Raw genomic sequence first — 22,465 nt, forward strand, 5'->3', positions numbered from 1 at the left:
GCTATCTATCTAGTCCGCTTCACTCGCAGGACTTAATTTAGATTCGCGCGGATTAACTTCCAACTTTTGACCAACTCTTCGGCTGCTACAGAACTCCTCGCACCGTACCCTTCCTCTAGTTTTCACTGGCAACCTTCTACGATTCGTATAGCGTAAGTGAATACTCTGCGCGATCGATAAATAATTTTTCTACAAGCTTGGGCTAATTTTCGATTATACATACAGTTACTGTGTCTCTAATTGCTGTGTAACAAATTCTATCGACGTACGCGCATTTCTGTTGAATCAATTTTTCCATAGTTTAAAATCGGGATTGCAAATAATCTACTTTCAATCAAATTTGCTATTTTTATTAAAAAAAGAGAGGGACTTAAAATTGTGGATAAAACTCGCGCGTAGAACGCGATGGATTTTAATTAACGGATAGAAATCAGTAATGAAAAAAAAAATGGAACATTGAAGTTCCCGATAGACTTGATGGGCGAAGTTACAGTGGGAAGAAAAAAAGTTGAAATAGAAAAAAAAAAGGAAAAGTTATTGATGAGAATCAAATATATTATATAGCATGGGAACGGTTCCATTTGACAGGGAAGTAATCGATAGTGGAAAAAATAGGGGGCAGGAGTTTCCAATAGACCTAATAGGCGATGCTAGCCTCGGCTCCGCGAGTCCCTCGCAAATTGAAGTAGCCTCGATGCATCGTGCTACCTGCATTTATCGCGGCTGTCTGCGTTAATCAAACTGATTACAACTACCGTAAATCTCTGTCACCGGTGGAACAATTTCGGTACCAGTTCACCTCTTCTGGGACAAATTGTACGAAGCTTTATTTTACGCCAAGCCATTACGTCCTTCCTAGAGAATCGTACGTGACGATCGTTGCGTGATCGCATATGACGATACACTGAAGATCTTGCGAGAACGTGGCCATGTCTATCGACGATTGAAAATTTTGCCATTGGAAAGTTAAAGGGACTCGAAAATGTTTTATCTCACATTTCGCATGTCACACTTTGCTCTTTCCTTGTTATATTTTATAATAAAAATAGGATAACAATTTCACTTTGAAAACGTAATTATTTAACTATTTTCCTGTATGCATTGCAAGGAACGAACAGTCGAGTAAAAAGTGACAAACTGTCGTATTCATCCTTTATCAGAAAACAGGTTCAGAGAAGTTTCGCAAGGTCGATAGCATTAACGAGATTCGTGACACTGGTGACGCGTTACGGACGACTGTTACACCGGATGTTGATGCTAAAAAGCGGAGGGTAGTTTGTACATAAGTTTCCGGGCGACTCGGTTTAACTTCTATGAATCGGAAACTCTGCGCGCTGAAGGATTTCCTTGTCGAGCAGAGGCGTTCAAGTTCAGCGAAAACGAATGGAATTCGAAGACTTTTGGAAACTTAAAATGTGGATTTAATTGAAGTTTACCAGTCCGTCAGGCAAGGACTACATGGCAGATAAATAAGCTTCAATCTGTCAGTGAAATCGTTTATTCATTTACAGATCGATTGAGGCGAACTTATACGTGTTCTAAAATAAACTAGGCAAATGGTATTCCAAGAATGTGTCAAAATTTATCCGTATGGAGCAAATTTAACTCTCGTAATCAGATTATCCCAAAATTTTAATATATTATTATTTAATATTAATCAAAATGTACTTTTGGTTAATGCGATTTGGATTTGATGGAATATAGTGTGAAATGCTTATATTTAAAAGAGAATATAACATTTCCCTGAAAATATCGCGAAACAAAATTTAAATTTGGATCTTTGGAATACTCCAAAGAGCTACAATAAGGCTGAAATAATCTTCACCAAAATATGTTCTACTTCTGTCATTTATATCCGATTTTCTTCCTGCTAATAAGAGAATAGAGTAAAGTGAATTAAATGTAAGTAGAATACACAAAAGAAATAGCATCTCCCATTTCTTGAATACAATCTAAAATAATCTTCAACTAAGTGTATTCCACTTATACGCTTTTTATATTTAACTTTGTTTTTCCGAGGAAGATAACAGGACAAAATAAGAAGGATGAAATTAGAATATTTTAAACTATTAAAACGTCACATCGTCGACATTCGTACTAAAATTGTATGGTCGACAGACGCGAATTATTTGTATCGTTTAAATTTAGTTTCTCCTTCTTGTCACTAATGCTGTTCTACTTTATCAATTCTCGTTTCTCTTTTTAAATTGAGAGAAACATTCGCAATTGGAGGGACTACGATAATTTTTCAGCCACAAGCAAAGGGGTGCGGTTCCCTTTCAAGTTTAAATATAAAGAGTTAAACGTAATTTATGAATCTCGCGTGCAAAAACGAACGAATCGAGCGGTATTGAAACTTTAATGCCCCGCCCGCGTACAAACGGCAGAAATGACGGCGATCAGAACAAAAACTTGAACGTTTTTATTGTCCACGCACCAATCTGAAATTTCGACTCTTTGTTTCCATAGATAAGAACTTTACGCGCGCACCTCTTACTGCAGTATTGGATTTCTGTCGCCTTCGCAAACCCACCCCCGTTTTTCCACCCTCTCACGTTAAACTGCAGTTTACGATTTCTGCTTTACATCCTTTTTACGCCGTGCACTTTTTAGTCGGGCTATCGTGATTTATGATCGCGTTATCGTTCGTAACATCGGAACCGATGGATTCCTTCCATGAATACCATCGGCCCGCGCATTCTTCCCTCGTGCGTATCCGACTATCAGTCGAAATGGAATCCTATTATTCGTTTAAAAAGGGCAATCATGTATTTTTTCGCGGAAGGGCAAACGGAGACCATAGATGTTCAGTGAACGCGTTCAGATCGACGCTTATCGACTAAAATTTATCGATAAACTATCGTTCAAATAATAAATTTAAATACCCTCACGTCACACTTTTCCATTTAAATCTTGTATCGTACTATAAAACCACTTTCACGATATATTTAATATAATAAGTGATATGAACTTAAATAGACCTGACACTGAAGTATACGTACGACCAATATCACTCTTGCACTGCTTAAAACGTACTTAATATTAATTCCCCTTAACATAATACATCACGATTCATTAATCACTCTTAATAACCTCTCTACGACCCTTAACATTAACATTATCAATTTTATATATCCCAAAAATATCTTTCAACGAATTCTTCCTTAATAAAACACGCCTCCCTCGTTTCTCCCACATTCGTCCACAATAAATTAAGCTGAATCACGTAGCCTGCCATTCACGAGCCGCCTACAGCAGCCAGACGACGAACCATGAAAGAAGGCATCGTGAAACTTGCATTACTCCCATGGATTATTTCCAACAGTACCGTACCACTGGTCGCTGAAACTATTATCAATTTTATATATCCCATATACATCTCCTTACATATATGTTCTCTATATATAACCAAAAATATCTATCAACGAATTCTTCCTAAAAAAACACGCCTCCCTCGTTTCTCCCACATTTAGCCACAATAAATTAAGTAATACGTAAGTAAAATAAGTATACGTACAACCAATATCACTCTTGCACTACTTAAAATGTACTTAATATTAATTCCCCTTAACATAATACATCACGATTCATTAATCACTCTTAATAACCTTCTCTACGACCCTTAACATTAACATTATCAATTTTATATATCCCAAAAATATCTTTCAACGAATTCTTCCTTAAAAAAAACACATCTACTTTCTCCCACATTTCGTCCACAATAAATTAAGCTGAATCACGTAGCCTGCCATTCACGAGCCGCCTACAGCAGCCAGACGACGAACCACGAAAGAAGGCATCGTGAAACTTGCATTACTCCCATGGATTATTTTCAAAGGCACTGTACCACTGGTCGCTGAAACTATGGACGTTCCATGGACGTTCGAGGATATATATATGTACATCTTTAAACCGTCCATCAATATTGAACGAAGAAACGTCGGCGCCGGGTCGTCTATTCACGCTGGTTCGGCAGCGACACGGAGGAAGGCGCGGAGGTTATGGCATTACCACGGAAGCACACCGAAGATCTGTCCTTTGGCCCGGCAGCAGAGGGAATTCTGCTTTGAATGGAGGCCAGCCCCGCAAAACCACAGCCCGCTCCCTTGGCCAGTCAACCCAGAAACCTATTACAGGATTTCCTAGCGTTTTGCCCGCAGCACCGGAAGCGTGTTCCACCGTGCGATACACCCCCGGCTGGGGGAGGCGTCTTTAAACGGTTCGCTGTTTTAACCCGTTCCTACGCAACTCTGACCGTTACCACGGCCATGGTATCGCCCCTCGTCGACAATTTCTCATTTTCTACGCGCATAACTCGTCATTGACGATATTAGCTTGCGCTCGTTTTTTTTTTTTGTGGAAGTTCTGACTTGCCTGGACTCAAATGAATTCTCGTAGCAAAGGTGTACGAAGAGACGAAATATACGGGTGATTAAAAGTTTTTGTATTAGCCTGGAGTTCTTGCTGGTTGCTGAATTTTCTTAAGCGTTAATTCTCTGGATTATACTGTTTCGTTTCGCCCCCATGCGCTGAGACAAAAGCAGGCACGGTATGAGCCTGGATACTGTTTCTGTATAATGGAACAGCATAAGTACTCGATGCGACGTAAAAAATCTTCAGAAGAAAACTGGGATGGTATTAGACATGAAAGTTTCGAAGCCAATCGTGAATTATTCGACCACGTCACGTAGCCTTTAATTAAATCGTTCTTTAAACCCTACGCAGTGTCCAGGTAGATTCATTCGTTTTTCATCCGCTTCACGAAATTCACTTAATGGACTCAGAAGAATATTACGTCGAAGAATGTCTATCGTTACGAAACGGAAATTAAATTCTGAAAGAACGAAGAGAGAACCTTAAGCCGATAGCTTCGCGTGGCACACGTTGAGCGAAATAAATATGGCGAGGCGGGCGCGATTATTTGGAGCTCGACCAGTATACAAGTTAGCCACGGGCCAGTCGGCTGGTAATACAAGTTAAGAAGGATTTATTGAAGGTTACCACGAACTTCTGATATTATAGCGGTAATGCTCATCGTGAAGATCGGCTGGCATCGGCGGGGCCACATAAAGCGGCTTGACCAGTCGACCTGGAAACCTATTAGGACGTCCCAATGTTTCGCCTTACAGGCTTACTTCATCGCCGCAATCGCATCAGGGGACACACCTTCCTCGGAGGGTGGGACAGGGTGAGGGCGATGGGCGAGATCCGAAGCTATTAGCCGGGATTTCTCTTTCCTCCAATTTAAATGATTTATTTCGCGGCGTGCCGACCTATCTCCGGCCAAATACCATCGTGGCCATCTAACATTTCCAGAGAATGCCACCGCGTTGCGGCGATATTTCCCCGTGTCGTTGCGCCCGGCTCTTTCGCAATTGCACCCCGCTTTTCCCTCGTTTTATCACTTCCACCGAAACGATCGAACTGATTACGAGAATCGATCGAATGTACGCCACCGATTTCTGTTAACTGACGACGATGTGCAAGGTTTATCTCGTCAGCTTGAAAAGAAAGTTTGCAAGAAAGGGAGATGAGAGTGAAAAATTGAAAAGTATAGTGCGATATAGTAGTGATAATACGTGGATGAAAATGAATTATAGACGTTCGACTTTAATTTTAATTAATATTGTATGTCATATTAGAACAGATGACAATGTGTAAGATTTACCTCGTCAGCTTGGAAAGAAAGCTTGCAAGAAAGTAAGAATTTTTTTCATTAGATATTTTGGTAAAGAATTATGAGATAAGAGTGAAAAATTGAAAAGTATAGTGCAATATGGTAGTAATAATACGTGGATGAAATTTAATTACAGACGGTCGGCTTTAATTTCAATTAGCATTGTACGTCATAAACGGCAGCGCAGGTTAATAGTGTGACAGAATCGCGGTAAAATTAAGAGGATGGTAAATAATTACATATTAATCATGCTGTCCGTAACCAACGTATTATTAATACTAGATATAAACGATTTATATTGCAATATTGATATACGAGCTAATGATAACTTCAGGCAACTTCCTGGATTTCCCTTCCGTTAAAGAACAATGTACTTGTCATTTACAGGGTAATGAGTTATTGCTACGTTGTTAAATTGATGGGTTATAATTTTGATATAATGATAATCACTTCTCTTGTTTTATTATCCTGTTATTTACGATGGCAAAGCTTCATGTATCTCTAAGCAATGCAAACATTTAAAAATATTGTGTACCTTATATCTTTTTAATCTAAAATTATTTTATCATCAATTTTATTTTGTTCTCTTTACAATATCTTTCACTATTGGCTCTCGAATGTGACATAAACTGATTACAAAATGTGCATGGCTGTTAGAAATTTAGAATCTTCCATCGAAGGAACCACGAATAGTATCCAATGATATCTCTCGTTCGACAAATGCAATTTTTGTTCTCTGTAACGAATTTACTCTCTCTCTCTCTCTCTCTCTCTCTCTCTCTCTCTCTCTCTCTCTCTCTCTCTTTCACTCTCTGTAACTCTGTTAACGCACCTATAACGCGATATTGAGATAACCAGAAACGCAATATCCAGTTCGACCATAAAAATTTCTGTCAGAAGAACACCCCGCTCGTTGCGCGAGTACAACAGTCCGATCGCGTGTTTACCGCCAGAGCAATAGATATAAACACCTTTATCCGCGTTTTTGGCACGTCATCGCAATTTCGTCGCAGCCAATTACAGAATTGTATTACGGCTCGGTTCATCAATCTAAACATCGAATCGAAACGGCGCTGCAGGCACGCTCGGGGGTTAAATGAATATTCGCGCGCGCGCGCGCCCACCCCTTCGCAATCGCGATATAAAGATTGATCAACGAGGAAGTTAGTCGTAGCCGTGGCGGAAAAAGTTTTAATTGCACCCAGCGTCGTATTAAATAATTCCGTTCGTATCGACACGGTGGCTCTCGCGCGGAAATTGTTTGCACCGCGATATCTTCCGCAGGAACGGCTTCGAAATCTTCCCTCCGCCGCGAAACGAACGGTCCCGAGGGTGCACGACGATTTCATTGTGTTACGATACTCGTGAAACGACTCGCGAAATGATTCACGCGCACCGTGTGCGGAACTAATTGCTTTCCTGATTGAAATTTAATGAATTCTTGGGGAATCTGTTTTGTACCCCGCGTAAGCATTTTTGGCAGCGGGAATTAAAATTTGTTCGTTAATTAATGTTTACTGGTCGAGGGGGTTCCCGCGTTGTTGTACCGCTAATTAATCGGATTCTCGTTGCGTTTCGGTACTTAGACTGTCGCTAATTTAGTTCCTCGTTAGAAGTTAAATATGAACGTACAGCGAGGGCTTGTAATGGCATGTAAAGTAATATTCAAGTTCTCGTTCAACGATACCCGTGAAATTACAATTATTTCAACTAATTGCCAACTGTTCGAACAATCGGTTACATCGAAGATATAACGCATTTTCATTGCACAAAAGAATAAAAAGTCCAGTAAAGTTCAATGCATCAACCAAGTATAACTCGATTTCGATGTTAATTTCACTCTTTTCGAAATCAATTATCTAACACGATAACATTTCTAAGCCTTTACGAATCCACCCCTTCTAAGTGGACACAAACAATGTACGCGTAACGTAAAAAATGGTAGCCCTAGATAAAAGTGTTTGCGATTATAATCCAAATTAATGCGCAAAATTTGCCTCAGCCGAGGTACCCGCGAAATCCTATTAGCTCGAACGAAAGGATGCCCCTCGAGCGAATCTGAAAGCCACCCTCGTCGCGTTTCAACGACGGCCATCCCTCGATACTTGGCAATAATATCGCTGGGCAAACCTCTTACGCTACGAAACGGATCGCAGATCTGCTTTCCGCGCGGGAACAACAGTGTCCCCGGTAGTCTCTCGAACGGGGCCACTTTTCTAGATTTATCTCAGCAATATATGTAGATTAAGCGACTCTCGTCTGAGGCACCGTAAAGTCCTTTGTGCCCGGGTACTACCCTAAAAATGCACGAACAGACGCGAGCTCGCCGGTCAAAAGAACTGGCCGGCGTGGGTGGCTGTTAAAACCTAAGCAGCTCGCGGAAAGCTGCTTACGATATTCGGGACGAAGGACAGGACGGTGCGCGATTCACCCCTTACCTAAATGACAGGGCTGTCAACCGTGGCAACATTTCATTATCGTAAATTACGCGGCCCCGTTTCGTCGGCTAATGACCGCCCACAGACGGACGAGGCGGAAGGGGAGGCGAAATATCGCGTAAGACGATTGCAACCGAGCGCGATGCGACGATCCTTCGCGTATCCTTCTTTATTTTTAGCCAGTTCCCGTGCCACGATTCCCGCCGTTCCCTTCGAGGGTGAAACCTGCTCGCTCGCCTCCAGATAATTGCGAAGTAGAGTAAGTCTGATCCGCGCGGCCACGTTTCACTGCGATGACAGCCGGCTTATTACGGGGGTGGAGATGGAGCTTGTATAGTGTGCGAATTAGGTTGATGGAGATTTCAAATTCCGCTGATAATGGCCGGAGTATTGTTCGTATCGGGAATTCTGATTGCGTGGATTTGAATCGCAGTCGAGTGTGCGTTTAAGCGTTTGCGGTCTGGGAGTTGTGAATGAAATTTCGCGATCACGTGAAGGGTTGCTGAAGGAAGAAGAAATTTTAGTTTCGAAGAGATATTTAGAATAATTGTTAGTTGCTTCGTTACACCTTATATGCGTTTAGCTTTCCTTGACTTCGTAGTTAACACTTCCCTTTTTCAGTCATCATTGCTTCTGCTAATTTCTATAATTTGCGTGTTTAGCTCAATTACACTTTATGTACGAAGCAAATACAATAACGAGAACGCACACACAAAATTGTCCAACCTTCATTACTTCCGAAAGTTTATAAATTAATTTCTACCCACTTTTATTCTTTTAATTTTGAGAAACTCTGTTGCACGAGAAAGAAAATGATAGATCGAGCGATAAAATAGACGGATAGTAGTTAGAATACCGGAAGAAGACGCCAAACGAAGCGAAAAAACTCTGATTCACGATTCACAGGGTAAGATATGTTTATTCTCTTTTCTGTAAAGGGTGCCCTGGCGGCTCGTTACACTGCTTACGTTTGATATAACTTTCCGAGAGAGTTCGAACGTTCTTTTACCACGGCGGCATCGCGATTTCTTTCGCTCGAGTCTGAACAGAAATAAAGCGCAGCAATTTAACCGCAGCTTAATTTAAAATGGAAGACTCTGCCAGAAAATTCATCGTTTAAAAACGTACATTTCTGCGTCCGCGAACCGTAGCAACAGGGACTGAAGGAAATACTCGAGTACCCACGTACACCCGTATTTTCATAATGAAACACGTTTAAATGGCATTCTACGGTTCGTTCGCGTAACACCAAAATATTCAGCTGACGCAAAACTACAATCGAATGATGAAAAATAAAAAAAAAAATCGTACGATCGAGCGTACAATAGGCGGTTAAAATAAATAACAATACCGCGCGGATACCTTTTCGCAGCCAGCGCGTATAAATCGTGTAAACGACAGAATTTCGCAAATAAATTCCCCGGGTGATCCGGTGACCGTAATACGCAATTTCACGCGATCGAATTTACTTTAACCGAACGTGTCGCCGCGTTACGTTTCATTGATCCGTATCAGTGGCAGGTGACAAATCGCGGCGTGGCCGATAATTATTACATATACGTATACTTTACGTTTGGCCATTGATTAATGGCGTTGCGATAAATTGCAGTTCACCCGATGGTTCAAGTACCGAACCAGCTAGTCGGTGCGCCAACTGGAACCAACGTTACGCTGGTCTGCCACGTCGAAGCTTCCCCGAAGGCCATTAATTACTGGACACGCGAATCAGGTAAGATTCAATTAACTGCATCGCGATCGTTCCGTTGTTTTATTCAAAATTCCAATGCAAGACGCGAGTAATTATTTTATTTATTTTTTTTTTTTAATTCTGTGTAAAATGAATTTCTCAGTTGTTCGTAGAAAAAGTATCGAATAGCGTCTCTACTTTGTTTTGTGGCGACCACCGTAGTCGCGTTTGCACCCCTTGGCGCAGGGTGAAAGAAAATACTTGACTTTCGAAGTGAAGAAACTGGAGACATTAAATATATATTTGATTCCAAACTTTCTCTTCGTTTTTAAGGGTTAAGGACGTTTTCTGCGAACATGCCCCCTCCTTTTCGACAATGAAATGAGGGGGTGAAAACAGATATAATGTGAGGGAAAGGAGCCCTCAGGAGTTAGTTTGTTAGTAGTTACGTTCTGAATAGCACAGCGTCGATACCTTGAGCGAGTATAAAATTTGTTATTTATTATTTGTTAAAATAGCATCATTCTATCTCACTCACGTAGGTTTCCCAAAGTTTCATCCTAGTGCGATCGTTTAGGAATTATGTGAGAGGAAATATTACGATTAATTGTGTCCTTTCAATTTCTGAATTACTTTAATTAATAGATCGTTTATTGTAAGCGTTTGAAGATAGAAACTGTCGATCGTGGTTAATAAAACGATGCCACAAATTTCGATCGTTTGCATTTCATCAATCTTATGTCTGATCATAAAGGATGAAATGTCGTTTGCGAAATGGACGAACGCGAATCGATCGGTTCATGAAATCGCAGCTGATAGGAAGCGAGTTTTTGTTGGCTGGCTAGGTAAAATAATAATTCGCCGGGACGTGTTCGCTGGCGAGCCGCAAAGATAAGTCACGTACAGAAATTTAAATGCGAAGCGAAGTCGAGTATTGTGCGGTTCGAAAGCGACCGCGTTTCACCGTTTTATCCTAAGAAGAATATTTACACTTTTTACAGTTTATCATTCTCTACGAACCGAAATTAATGAAATTCGATGCACTTTCATGGGAAATTTATTTTACAGCGATCATTCGAGCAGATCATTTTATATAGTTGAATAATAATCGTCGATGAAGAATTTATTTAATTATAGTTTCAAAATTTATCGTTTAATATCGTAGGATTTTAATGCTAGCATTTCTAAATGATTTTGATCGTACATTTAAGAAGAGAAATAAATATGAAGTATCTTTCGCAGCCTACACTTGAGATGAAAAGATTTAAGCACAGATCTAATGCAAAGTAGTTCAAAAACCTTCTAAAATAAGCAAAAATAATGAAGCTAAAAATAAGCAAAAAGCTCTATAAATTCTTCTCCTCGTCCTTTTATTTAATTCTGCAAATTGCAATCATGTAGAGTGGTCTTAAATAAAATTAACGAAAGCAATACTGAAATTTACATTCCTAGCTTTCTCGTTCCCCACTTCTTTTAATCATTAGTCCAATAAAAGTTGCCAAATAAAGAGCAATGATTTATTTTACTTTAAATAACTAATATTAATCGCAAACGTCAGAAACGATTAGCGTTTCGATTACACAATGCGACGCAACAGAGTTAATTAAAATAAATAGTAAAATAACGCCACGTTGAAAGATCCTCTGCGCAATATTAGCTGGCCTAGCTCACACCATGAATACTCTTTTTTTCCAGGCGAAATGATAATTAGCAATCAGAAATATTCGATGTCAGAGGTGAAAACGTCCGTGTACAGCGTTCAGATGCGTTTGGTGATCATGAATCTGCAGAAACAGGACCTGGGCGGTTACAAATGCATCTCGAAGAACTCGATCGGCGACGCCGAGGGAAACATTCGACTTTACGGTGAGTTTTTCACGGATAATGCATTTATAAGGATCGCGCGGTCCCAACTTCCGGACTTCGAAACTCCACGCCCTCCGCCTCTTTTTATCTGCCCCTGTCGCAAGGAATTTTCCTGCACCGCGATACCACGCGACCCTCCCAACTTCTCCTGACATACTCCCATGGTGGACATGTGTACAGCTTTTTTGATATGCGAGCATTTCGATAAACACCGTCTTCCCAACAAGTATCCAAAGAAGCGCTTAAGCGACGCGCGCGCGGGAATATCCCAGTTCTAAAAGACCAAGTGGCGTACATTATTAGAGCTAAACGAAACGGAAGGAAATAATCCCCTTTGGGGTTGGAATATGTCGCTTTTCAATTTTATATCCGACAGTCGTAAACTTATCGATGATATCAAAAAATAAATCGATTACTTATTGTTAGAAGTTAGTTCATTTGTGTGTGTATTAATTTTTTATTCACGTACGTGATTACCATGCGCACGTGGTGGGTGAATTTATAAAAATTAGAGATTTTAATCGCATAAATATTAAAGATTTGGTGTTGTGTAATATTTGAGATCGTTGTTGTTGGTTTCCTTATGCATTACATTTTAACTGGTTCCTCGCACGCGACAAATAATATTAATTTATTCGTGTCGTTTAATGATGCATATTTCCAAAATCACGCGGAATCGTTCTGGTCCCGCAATTTCTGTCAAGCGATGGCATTCTCGCTTTACGATGAAAAATTCATTCCACGGCTACACAAATGCGCAATCTCTGTTTTTATTATTTCTGCAAATGTTTGAAAAAATTAGTACCGCCCGCGTATCGTAATATGATTACAGCCGATATCAGTAGCGTAGCGATTTTTCGCGCAAAATCCGCGTGGCGGAAATAAAAGTAATAATAATTCGCCGGGGCGCGTCAAATGGTCAGCACAGCTACGTACACGGATTATTCGAATCGTTGTTAACAATTTACATGCAAATCAAAGATAAATGTTCGCAGGGAATAATTGAAATAGTCGCATTATTGATACGCGCGCGATATCGTGAATAATAATGATCCACCCTGGCGGAAATAAAACGCGCGACATTTTCTGGACGAGGCTCGCGGGTATTCAGAGAATAAATGTTACGCTCGATTTTGTAAAAGTTAACAAGGCGCACGACAAAGTAGATTGGTCCACGTAGTTATCCGCGACGTATAATAGTCGTCCACCTAATGACAATGGCAATTAGCATTGATTATTAATTTGAGCGTAATAGCCGCCGTATCAGGCTGGGACTGGCCAAGCTGCTTATTTTTGTCCAACTAATGCTTATCGTCTGGCTTAGTTCGATTCTCCACGTAAACATAAATTTATACTCCTGTTATTCTCAAAATTGAATTATTCCCTGGATGTAATGGTGGTCTTGAAAAGATATATTTCGTATATCAGTCGTGCTGGCGTGAAATGCACAAAATTGAAGAGAGAAACTAATTATATATTTCAACAATAAATATTTAAATTGATATTGGAACGTTTATTGAAAATATAAGATTGATAGCTGTGAAATATTTCACTGGATTAATTTAAAACTTAATGTCTATTCGAATCGGATGATAATAAAGGTTTAATAAATTCCTGGGTGCAAGGTATAGATACGAGAGATGAAAGAAATGTGAAATTTTTATTACACATTTCTGCGTAAATGAATACTGCAAGTCGCCAAAATATTTGACTGGACCGAGACTAAACTTTGTCCATATTAAATCACTTGCGTATTGTTAACCATATTTCGTTTACGAAATGAAACATGTTTTAAAATGCGATAAATTACATTTTACCATGACGCAAATAATTATTTGTGCGTCTCGATTGGTCAAACAAATAGCTCAAAATTAACAGTCTTCTTAGAACTATTAACTTCAGTTAATAAAAAGGGTCACAATTGGCATAAGGATAAATCCATCAACATCAGACCATGAAAACGTTTCAATCACTGAAACAAATAGATCGACGATAAGAAACGAAAAAAGGAACAACTTTCTGAAACGATCGAATTGGATTAATAAAGAAAAAAGTAATCATCGATAAATGACAGATCCATCGATATAGGTGTTCATTAAACGTTACCGTTCTACCCTCTCGTTTTAATAAATGGAAGAGTGAAGCACCCTCGAAAACGAATTCCATTGTCGAATAATCGTACGTTCCGATGTCGCGTGTCCCTCGTATTTAGCAATATAAATTTTCGCGGCACAGAAGTTTCCCCGGGCACAAACGTACCTAGCCGCGTAGCTATAATGGAACTGCAACTTTAAAATGATCGAATTTATTGCGACGCTCGTCGGGGGTTGCCCCGGTTTTATATCGCAAACTTCATGATGTAAATCCACGGGGACAAAATTATGAAACGAAATTCTGACTCGAAGATAATCGCACTTGCGGCGGTCCCATGTGGTCCCTGGGCATCCCTTTTTTCTTTTTATTATACCTTTAAAACGAATATTCTCGTTCACCTCAATTTTCCAAACAGCCGTCGCGAAATTCGACTATATGTTCGAACGCGCTATTGTATTTCCATAATTTATTACCGATCGCGGACCACAGAACGTAAATTATACAATAGATCGTAGGGGATGCAAGAATCCATTACAATTTTTAAATCTTATTTAAATATTTTAAGAAGCCATTAAAAGCCCTTCTAATACTTAAATAATTAATTTTACATATATTATAAAATATTTAAAAAGCTTTCACTTGAAGAATACTCTTCTCAAGAATAAATTTCACAATGACATCTACATATTAATATTACATACAATTAAATATTCAGTCCTGCTCTAACTCATTAAACTACATGTCATCCAAGCCACGTTATTTACATAAATTATAATCCACACTATCCATTTCAATCAACCATGTTCGATTCCATTTACCATCACCGTTCTTCCACATCTGCGTCGAAAAACGAGCGAAAGAACGAGCGAGAAATAAAGCGTACAAACGCAATACAACGTGTTTCCGCTCGTAAAAGCGAAAAAGGCGGGGAAATAAGAGAGATCGATTCCAGGGTCCGGCAGTGAGGGGCAGTGAGGGGTGCGAAGCGTCGATGGGCCCGGGAAGACGTAACAAGTAGAGCAAAACCGAGCTTAAGTATTTACGAGGAAATCACCGTAACACGCAGTCCATTATCAGCGCGCGAACCGGCTACGCCCCCGCGTTTAATGACGGAAATTTTATCGCGTAAGCCGTGTAAACTAACAGGCCCGACGCCTGTATTAGCGTCCAGGGTTGTGTGCCAGGGGGTGGTTGTCCCGGCTCGTGGCGGCGTGCTCGAACTTCTCGTTGAAGTCACGCGATCAGATAAGCTCGGGGGATTAACCGTTAAACCGATGGTATAAACGGAGCGTGAAGAGAACGCTGAGAAGAGAAAAGAACGCGGTGGAATCTAACGGGTGCCGTTTCACTCGTTCGTTTCCGAGGGATTGATCGATTACGTTTCGCGGGATGAATTCAATTTACGGGCCTGTGTTAAATGGACGATATGAGTGACGGGTAACATTTTTTTCTTTTAGCTGGTGCGATGTATTTTTTCTGTGGTAAAGCAGCTCGTTTCACTGTGTGCTTCAACATTGAGTAAAGAGCACGTGGAGAAGGTAAAGGGGTGTTTTACGTATAGGTTGTTAAACATAGGCAGATGAAGTTTAAACTCGGTTTACTCAGGATTTCATTTTCGTTACATATCCCCTTCGAGCTCGGAGCTTTTTAGTTTGGTGATTATTTGAGGGACCTTGGAATGAGAGATTCTTTTCGTTGAAACGGACTCTCGCGTATAAAGATTGCTGACGCTGAGTTTGTTACTGGTGATATTTATGACATTAACTATATGTGATTTCGATTGTTTAACTAGCTAAGTAAGTAGCTGACTAAGAAATAAATGTCCTCTCTGGCATCACTATATTTGCATATAAAAACGTTTCTTTGGAAGGAACCAGTATAAGGGTTGTTTCTTTACATTTTCATATCTAACTTTCCTCTCCAAAATCGTCCCGATCGAAAACGAGACTTAATATAAAATTATCTTATTAATCTTGGTTTTCATGTAATGGTAATTTCCAAAATCATTTTTTAATTTCATCCAACATCGATCAAACCACCCTTAAAGTCGTAGTCGTTATACTTTCGATTACGAAAGTGTCTGAAAAAAAACCGTTCCACACCGTTATTACTCTGAAACGTACAAATGAAACGATCCACGAGAGCGCGGAAAGGTAAATCAAAGACGGTGGCTCGCGTCTACAGGCACACCCTGTACAACCGTCACGATCGTAGGTGGCTGGACGAGAAAACGAGCAGGAAGAAGAAGGGGGTTGGTACACGAGCGGTGTGTATACGAGTAGAGCGCGTGCGGAGGGTGGGACGACAGTGGCGAGATGTTGGCACGTCACGTCAAGGGCTAAAAGTCCGCGAAACAATATCCAACCACCGTCGCCCATCCTGCCCTAACGCCGCGTCTATCTTCCCTTTTCTCTCGCTGCCGCTTCTTCTGTTCCGTATTAGTTATCGTTTATCAGGCCGGCCAGACAAAACGCGCCGCCGGGAATTGGGTGAGCCATCTGTTGCCAGACATGATCGATAAAAGTCCGCCAAGTGCTATCAGTGCTAAACTGCTATTTCGACGAGCTGCCGCACGTTTCACCCTTCCGTCCCCTACGCCCCAACCGCCCCTTTCCAACCGCCACGTCGTCCCCGTTCCCACCATCCGCACCCTGCCGCTGTCTCGTCCTCCCGTGACCCTTTGTCGAACGTTCACCACCTTCCGCGATTTCTTCTTTCCGGCCAAACCACCCCATCTGCGCCCTCTCCGCCAACCCCTCGCGCTTCTTTCCGCAATCCACCACCGCAACATCTGTCCGGGAACCAAAACCGATCGCGGAAGTGTATACGCAATAAATTGAATCCGCCCTGCAAATTGCTCGTTACGCTTTCCTGCTCGATCAGGGCTTTTTCGTCGGGACTGGCAAGTTTTCGACCGAGAATAGGAAGGAGAATTAGCTCCGTTTTTTGCCACCGGTTATGGTACGGAGCGCGGCGGAAGGGTATTCGCAGGCTTAATGGATCTCGTTGATGGCTCGCGGTTACGTCGAGATGTGCTTTGATTTTTTTCAAAGGGCTATGCAGCCTTTGTGGTTTTTTAGCAGGTTTTTCTCTTCTCCACGATAGAATACAGGGTAGAAAGTTAGTTAATGTCCAGCTAATTTTGTGTATCGTGGGTGTACGTGATATATAATTTTTTTTTTTGTACTTTCACGCAGTATGTAATAAGATTTTTGTGTATTGGATGAAAGTGCACTTGAAATTCTTATGAAGCACAGATCTTTCTGGTGTACTGAAACGAATGGCGGAACGTGCTATCGCGTTTATTATTTGCTTCCCGAATTTATGATTATTCTGACTGCATCTTTTTCGATTCTTAATATACATAAGCTTGTACAGAATGAAAGGGGAACAACGGTAGCTCGATGGTTTCTGTATTTTCGTAATTTCGTTGAATTACTTGGGGGGGTGTAATAATTTTCGAGAACAATATCGAAAGAGTACGGTGGAAGCGGCGAAACTTCCCATTTCGCCTTTTCCAATTTCTCCAGTGTCAATTTTGCAACACATGGCCCTTGCGTTATCGCGATGGAAGATTACAGTTCCTTCCCTTTTTTCCTCGCACTTTTTATTTTTTTTACTGATACACCGCTCAGTTTCTTTGGATAACTCGATCAAATTTTTTGTTTATTTGCAACAGATTTCCATTACATTTCAGATTACATGCTCTTTGGTAATAATCTTTATCATGTATCAATCTAGCCATTTCAAATAATAATTTTTTAAACTTATTTAAATGAACGTCTGAAAGTAATAACACTTTAAACTTTAAACGAAATTCCAAATCGAAGTTATTTTATTTACAATTGATTGCCAATAGTTTACATGCCGCTGGCGGAAACAAAATTTTCCAGGGATCGGGGTGATGGAATCGTAAAGAAATTTTAATATAACAAGTTGTAGGGTTCGTTGAGGGGTGGGAGGGGGGGATGTAAAAACTGAAGTATTTTTATGAAACCGCAGCACAAATTTAATATCGCCTGTAAGCAGTTGCACGGAGATGCCCAGCAGAGATTAGTGTTAGTAGTGTACATGTCGATACATGTTTAAATTGAATCCACTATAGAAATTCCTCGTCAAAGAGAGGAATTCTTGCTTCCTCTTTTTCTGCCAATACCGCCTTCTATGTACTGTGACGTCGAGCGTGAAAATGCTCCACTCCGCAACCCCTGTTGCAGTTTCTATCAAAGGGTTGGGCAATGTGAAAAAAATGGTGTTCGATGCAACTAAAATTGTCCTAATAACTACCGGACAGACTGTTATCACTGTGGATATTGCCACGTACTCCCCATAAAGCAGTACTAAATAGAGATATACGTACCAAACAAAACTCGATATACAGTTCATTTTAATTACAGTAAATCGTTTGAACGTGCAATTCCATGAGCAATACTTTTTCAAATTTTACGTATGGAAATGTGATATCATTTAAGCGTCTGCCTTTCTAATTAGACTTAACACAGTATATATCAATTATAATAAAACGCGAAGTAATAGAAATTTGTCACATCTTCGCTGATTCGCTGCAAAATTTCTTTCTTTCTTTCAGATATGGATTTACCAAGGCACTCGAAGAAACCTGGTGATCGAAGAGGGGAGGACGAGACGAACGAAGCGATCAACGATCGCGATCACAGACTGAATCACGTGTACCAGGGTTCTTTACGGGAAACAGGTTCGACTTTGGAGCCGTTCTTCGATGGCGATGACTCATCCTCGACGACGTCCTCGTACGACATTCTACCACCCGCCTCTTGTATCCTTCTCATAGCATTTCTGCAACTACTCGCTTTGACGTAAAGAACATTAAAGACACGTGGGGACGAGACGGAATGAAAGATGATGCAAACCACGGGTTCACTTCAACGACGACGATCAATGATTAGTTTTATCATTTGTCGCACGTCGAACTCTGTGCTGCGTTATATCGATCGACGGAAGAATAGCGAGTTCGTTCGGGGAGATTAGTCGAGAAATGATTTGTGTTAATGTCTCATCGTTGCATTTGCTCGATCACTCCATCGATGATACTCTACAGGAACTAGATGGCGAATTAACGTTGAGTGAAGTTGTTTCTGTTCGCTGAGCTTGTTTGGTAAGTAAAGATATTTACTGAGTATACTTCTGGTCTTTTCTTTTTGTAATATAATTTTTAACGAGTTCATGTTCTTTACTTTATCGTTCAACTGATAGAATTTTGATAATTTTATTTATTGACATTTTATTTTCTTTTTTTATGCCTTCATTTCGATCAATTGGTCAGTCATAAACGATACAATAAGGTAAGGCCGATCTCGAATCACGCAAAAAGTGTTTTACGACATATTTCGAGCAACAAATTTCTTAAGCACATGCTCTATACAACTTTTACAAGTTTTGATATTTCATTTCTCCCCCGTTACCTTTTTCTACAACTTTTGCGCGACAGAATTGTCTGTACTATGAAAGTAATTACCTACTGTACAAGCCTAGCTGAATTAGTCGTTTTACAGAGAACATTGTGATTTATACTGTTCTGACTGATAAAAGTATCGCGAGCCTTGCTGTTGGTACATATTTTAACGAAAAATTCGAGTATTCTGTACGCTGGACCAAACTGTAAAGCAGATTTCATGAAACGAAAGGAATAACAATGTTCAACAATCAACGCCCATGTTTGTTGCGTATGACAGCGTATTGGGCCAAGTTATTTATTTAACTTGTTGCATTTTCATGTGGACACGAAAAATTATGAATTTTTAATCCCTTTGCTTTCCATTTACCTATTTTAATTGAAAAGCTGAATCGAACAACAAAAGATTACAAACTACGTATTCAAAATTTATATATTCGAAGATATCAGTTTCATCGAATTTTTCCATTCTTTGTTTATATATATTCACAAAAAATTAAAATAACAAAAAAAAATATAGAAGATATATATAAATATGATAAATATAATTTATTGATCTATTTTTCTAAAGACATCTGTCTCTCATTCGTTTATTTATTTATTCACAAGTGTGAACACACAATTTTTCGCGTTAATTTTTCCAATGTTCAATTTTTGTTAAGTCACGTATCTCGAAAGTATACGCGTAATCGTTTAGCAGGCGACAAATTTAAATTCGTTTCGTCACCGGCCAGACATTTCTGCCCCTCTCCAATTAAGAAGATACATCTCGTTAGAGCAATTTCACCATCCACCTGTTACTCTGTAATCTACTTGACCTATGTGCAAGCCCACACTTTAATGTAGCACCATTCACACGATCTTCCAACAAAAGAACCAGACCAGCGGAGTACTCTAAAAGTGGTTTTAAAAATACGCCCTGATGTGTCAAGTAGTTAAATACAGCAAACGATTGTGAAGATCGAACAGTTCGAGGACAGAGAGAGAGACACGTGGTAAACTTGATTTATCAATGATCATTTTTAGCTATAGAATCGTATTTTCAAAGAAAATATCAATCGTTCTTATAAACAAATATTTTCCAAGTAACAAAATAGTCAAACAATATTGGAATAATTCTTGCAATATAATGATACAAGGTTAAATATTTTATAAACAATTTTTTACATCACGTGGACGTTATATTTGCAATCTTTATCGCCCTACGAATCACGCGTTAAAATAATTCTCTTTCAATCTTCCATCAAAATTATTAGATGTTTCTACAAACAATGAAAGACTAAAACATCAATCACTCTAATTCGAAAAGCAGAATATAAAAGTTGGTGTTACAAAGGAGCGGATATCTGCCTACCCTAATTCCACCCTCAACGAAACAAGAAGTAATATACAATTCACCCCTCGATCGCTTAAAATAACCAACACAATGGCCGACACAATAGAGAATACCGAGGGAAACGCTTGAAGAAAAGCAGAAATGAAAGGAGATTTTCCGGTTGCTCGATAGTCTTCAACGTTCCCTGCAAATTAAACGCGGCACTCGGATAATAAAAGCCTCGCGAGGACAGGATAATCGTTTCATCGGAAACGTTTCGCAGGCTCGCTGGAGAAGTGGCGAACGTAGCAAAATGTTTCGTTTCAAGAAACGGATGGCATAGTCGCGATTTAACAGAAAAGGTCTCTTGTATACCCGCGTAAACATTTAAACGGACATCGAAACAAAAAAAAAACGCTGAAAATATCAATTTTTCCATAAACAAACATCAATTTCACGGATCCTTTCCTACGTTTCTTCTACCACCCAAAACTATCCAGACTTATATTTAAAGAAATGTAATTTCTACTTTATTATTAGAGATTTATATATACCATCAAATATTCTGAATTCACAAAATTAATTTCTGAAGTATCGATTTGCAGCAATAAAATTTTAACGTTCGAATAGTAAATTTACACGATACACGCAACGAGCGTATATACTTGGCCAAGATAAACGAAGCAATAGCTTCAGAATCATCTCTGGTGTTAGCACAATTTTTCCACGACACCTCCTAATTCAATTTCAAATATAAATCAACGAGACATCGAACGGCCGATTTTTTTTCATTCGAGAGCGAAACAAATCGAGTCGATGTTCGAAACGCGATAAACTTCGACCCTGGTTCGGTTACGCGACGACCACGGTGGCTATTACCGTATCGACGAGCGTGAAATTAATATTCTAACGAATATCGGAGAAACGTAATGGCGGAACGAAGATCTCGTCGTGGATCTCGTCACGTCGAACAGCTCCGCGGCGCGCGATTGTCCGTTCTAGGCTTAACGAGATATCTCGTTAGCACTGCATGCTCGTCCCGCGGCCTCCATCTCGCTCCAGCACCCCGGGTCCATCGAATTGTCCGATCCCCTGCGATGATAGAATTATTAAACTCTGGACTACCTTTTTTTCCCCCTACCCCGTCATCTACACTCGTTTCTGCTGCTTCCCACCGTCTCTTCCCACCTTGTTACCATATTATCCGTCCGTGTGATTTCAATACACCTGTAAAATGTACGAACAGTGTGTATGTTCGCGTGTACACTGTTGCTCAAAAGTTTCCAATATTTTAGTACGATTACAGATAGACGTTACAGGTATTTGCAATAATACCAGTCATCGATCGCTGGTGAATTAGAATTTTTCGTTCGACTGACCCACGTTAATTATCGCGATATCTGTGAATGTTGATTGTTAGTTATCTAATTAGAAGATAATATGTGCGATCGTATGATAGAGCACGAGCAATGATCCTCTGTAATAGTGAGAGATAACGGAACCATTGCTGTTATCCACGATTTTCAACTGAAATTAAGCTCTCGCAGAAATAAAGAATTGGATAGGTACTTTCGAGCGACGGTGTACCCGCGGGTGTACAACGGAGGAAGAAGGAAAACGAGGATCTATCCCTCTCCGATCCGTCGACGAGCAGCATTATTATGATCGTTGATGAGGATATCAGGCAACCGAGATAAACAGACGCGAAATCTAGTTACGCGAATCCTGCTTGTCATCGAGCAGAAAGAAACGCAACGTTGGTTTTCATTAAAACGCATCAACTCGCGGATTTCACGGGTTTCGCGGATCGAAAGACGAGCGGGACGTTTAATAATTTGTTGTTCGACAGCTTTTCATAATTAGCCACTCAGTTTGATGCATTCTCGTGGACCATCGGTTCCCGTTTCGATCTCTTCTTTTAATTTGTTCCTTGCGTTGGTTCAGTTCGACGCGTGGA

At 40.1% G+C, this 22,465-nt stretch overlaps 2 protein-coding genes across 4 annotated transcripts in view; one reads left to right on the plus strand and one right to left on the minus strand.

Annotated features, from left to right (window-relative positions):
* Positions 1-18,908, plus strand: part of LOC143423206 (lachesin) — a 191,846-nt gene extending 172,938 nt beyond the window's left edge. For all 3 annotated transcript variants that reach the window (XM_076894361.1, XM_076894359.1, XM_076894360.1), the window contains 3 exons: positions 9,725-9,844; positions 11,498-11,668; positions 18,351-18,908. In XM_076894361.1, the coding sequence (XP_076750476.1) occupies positions 9,725-9,844; positions 11,498-11,668; positions 18,351-18,601 (542 nt within the window). In that variant the 3' untranslated portion in view covers positions 18,602-18,908. The remainder of the gene's footprint in view (positions 1-9,724; positions 9,845-11,497; positions 11,669-18,350) is intronic.
* LOC143423208 (uncharacterized) overlaps positions 1-22,465 on the minus strand; it is a 236,895-nt gene that overhangs the window by 184,741 nt on the left and 29,689 nt on the right. The window lies entirely within an intron of this gene.

The sequence above is a fragment of the Xylocopa sonorina genome, chromosome 4 (assembly GCF_050948175.1).
Source record: "Xylocopa sonorina isolate GNS202 chromosome 4, iyXylSono1_principal, whole genome shotgun sequence".
Classification (NCBI taxonomy): domain Eukaryota; kingdom Metazoa; phylum Arthropoda; class Insecta; order Hymenoptera; family Apidae; genus Xylocopa; species Xylocopa sonorina.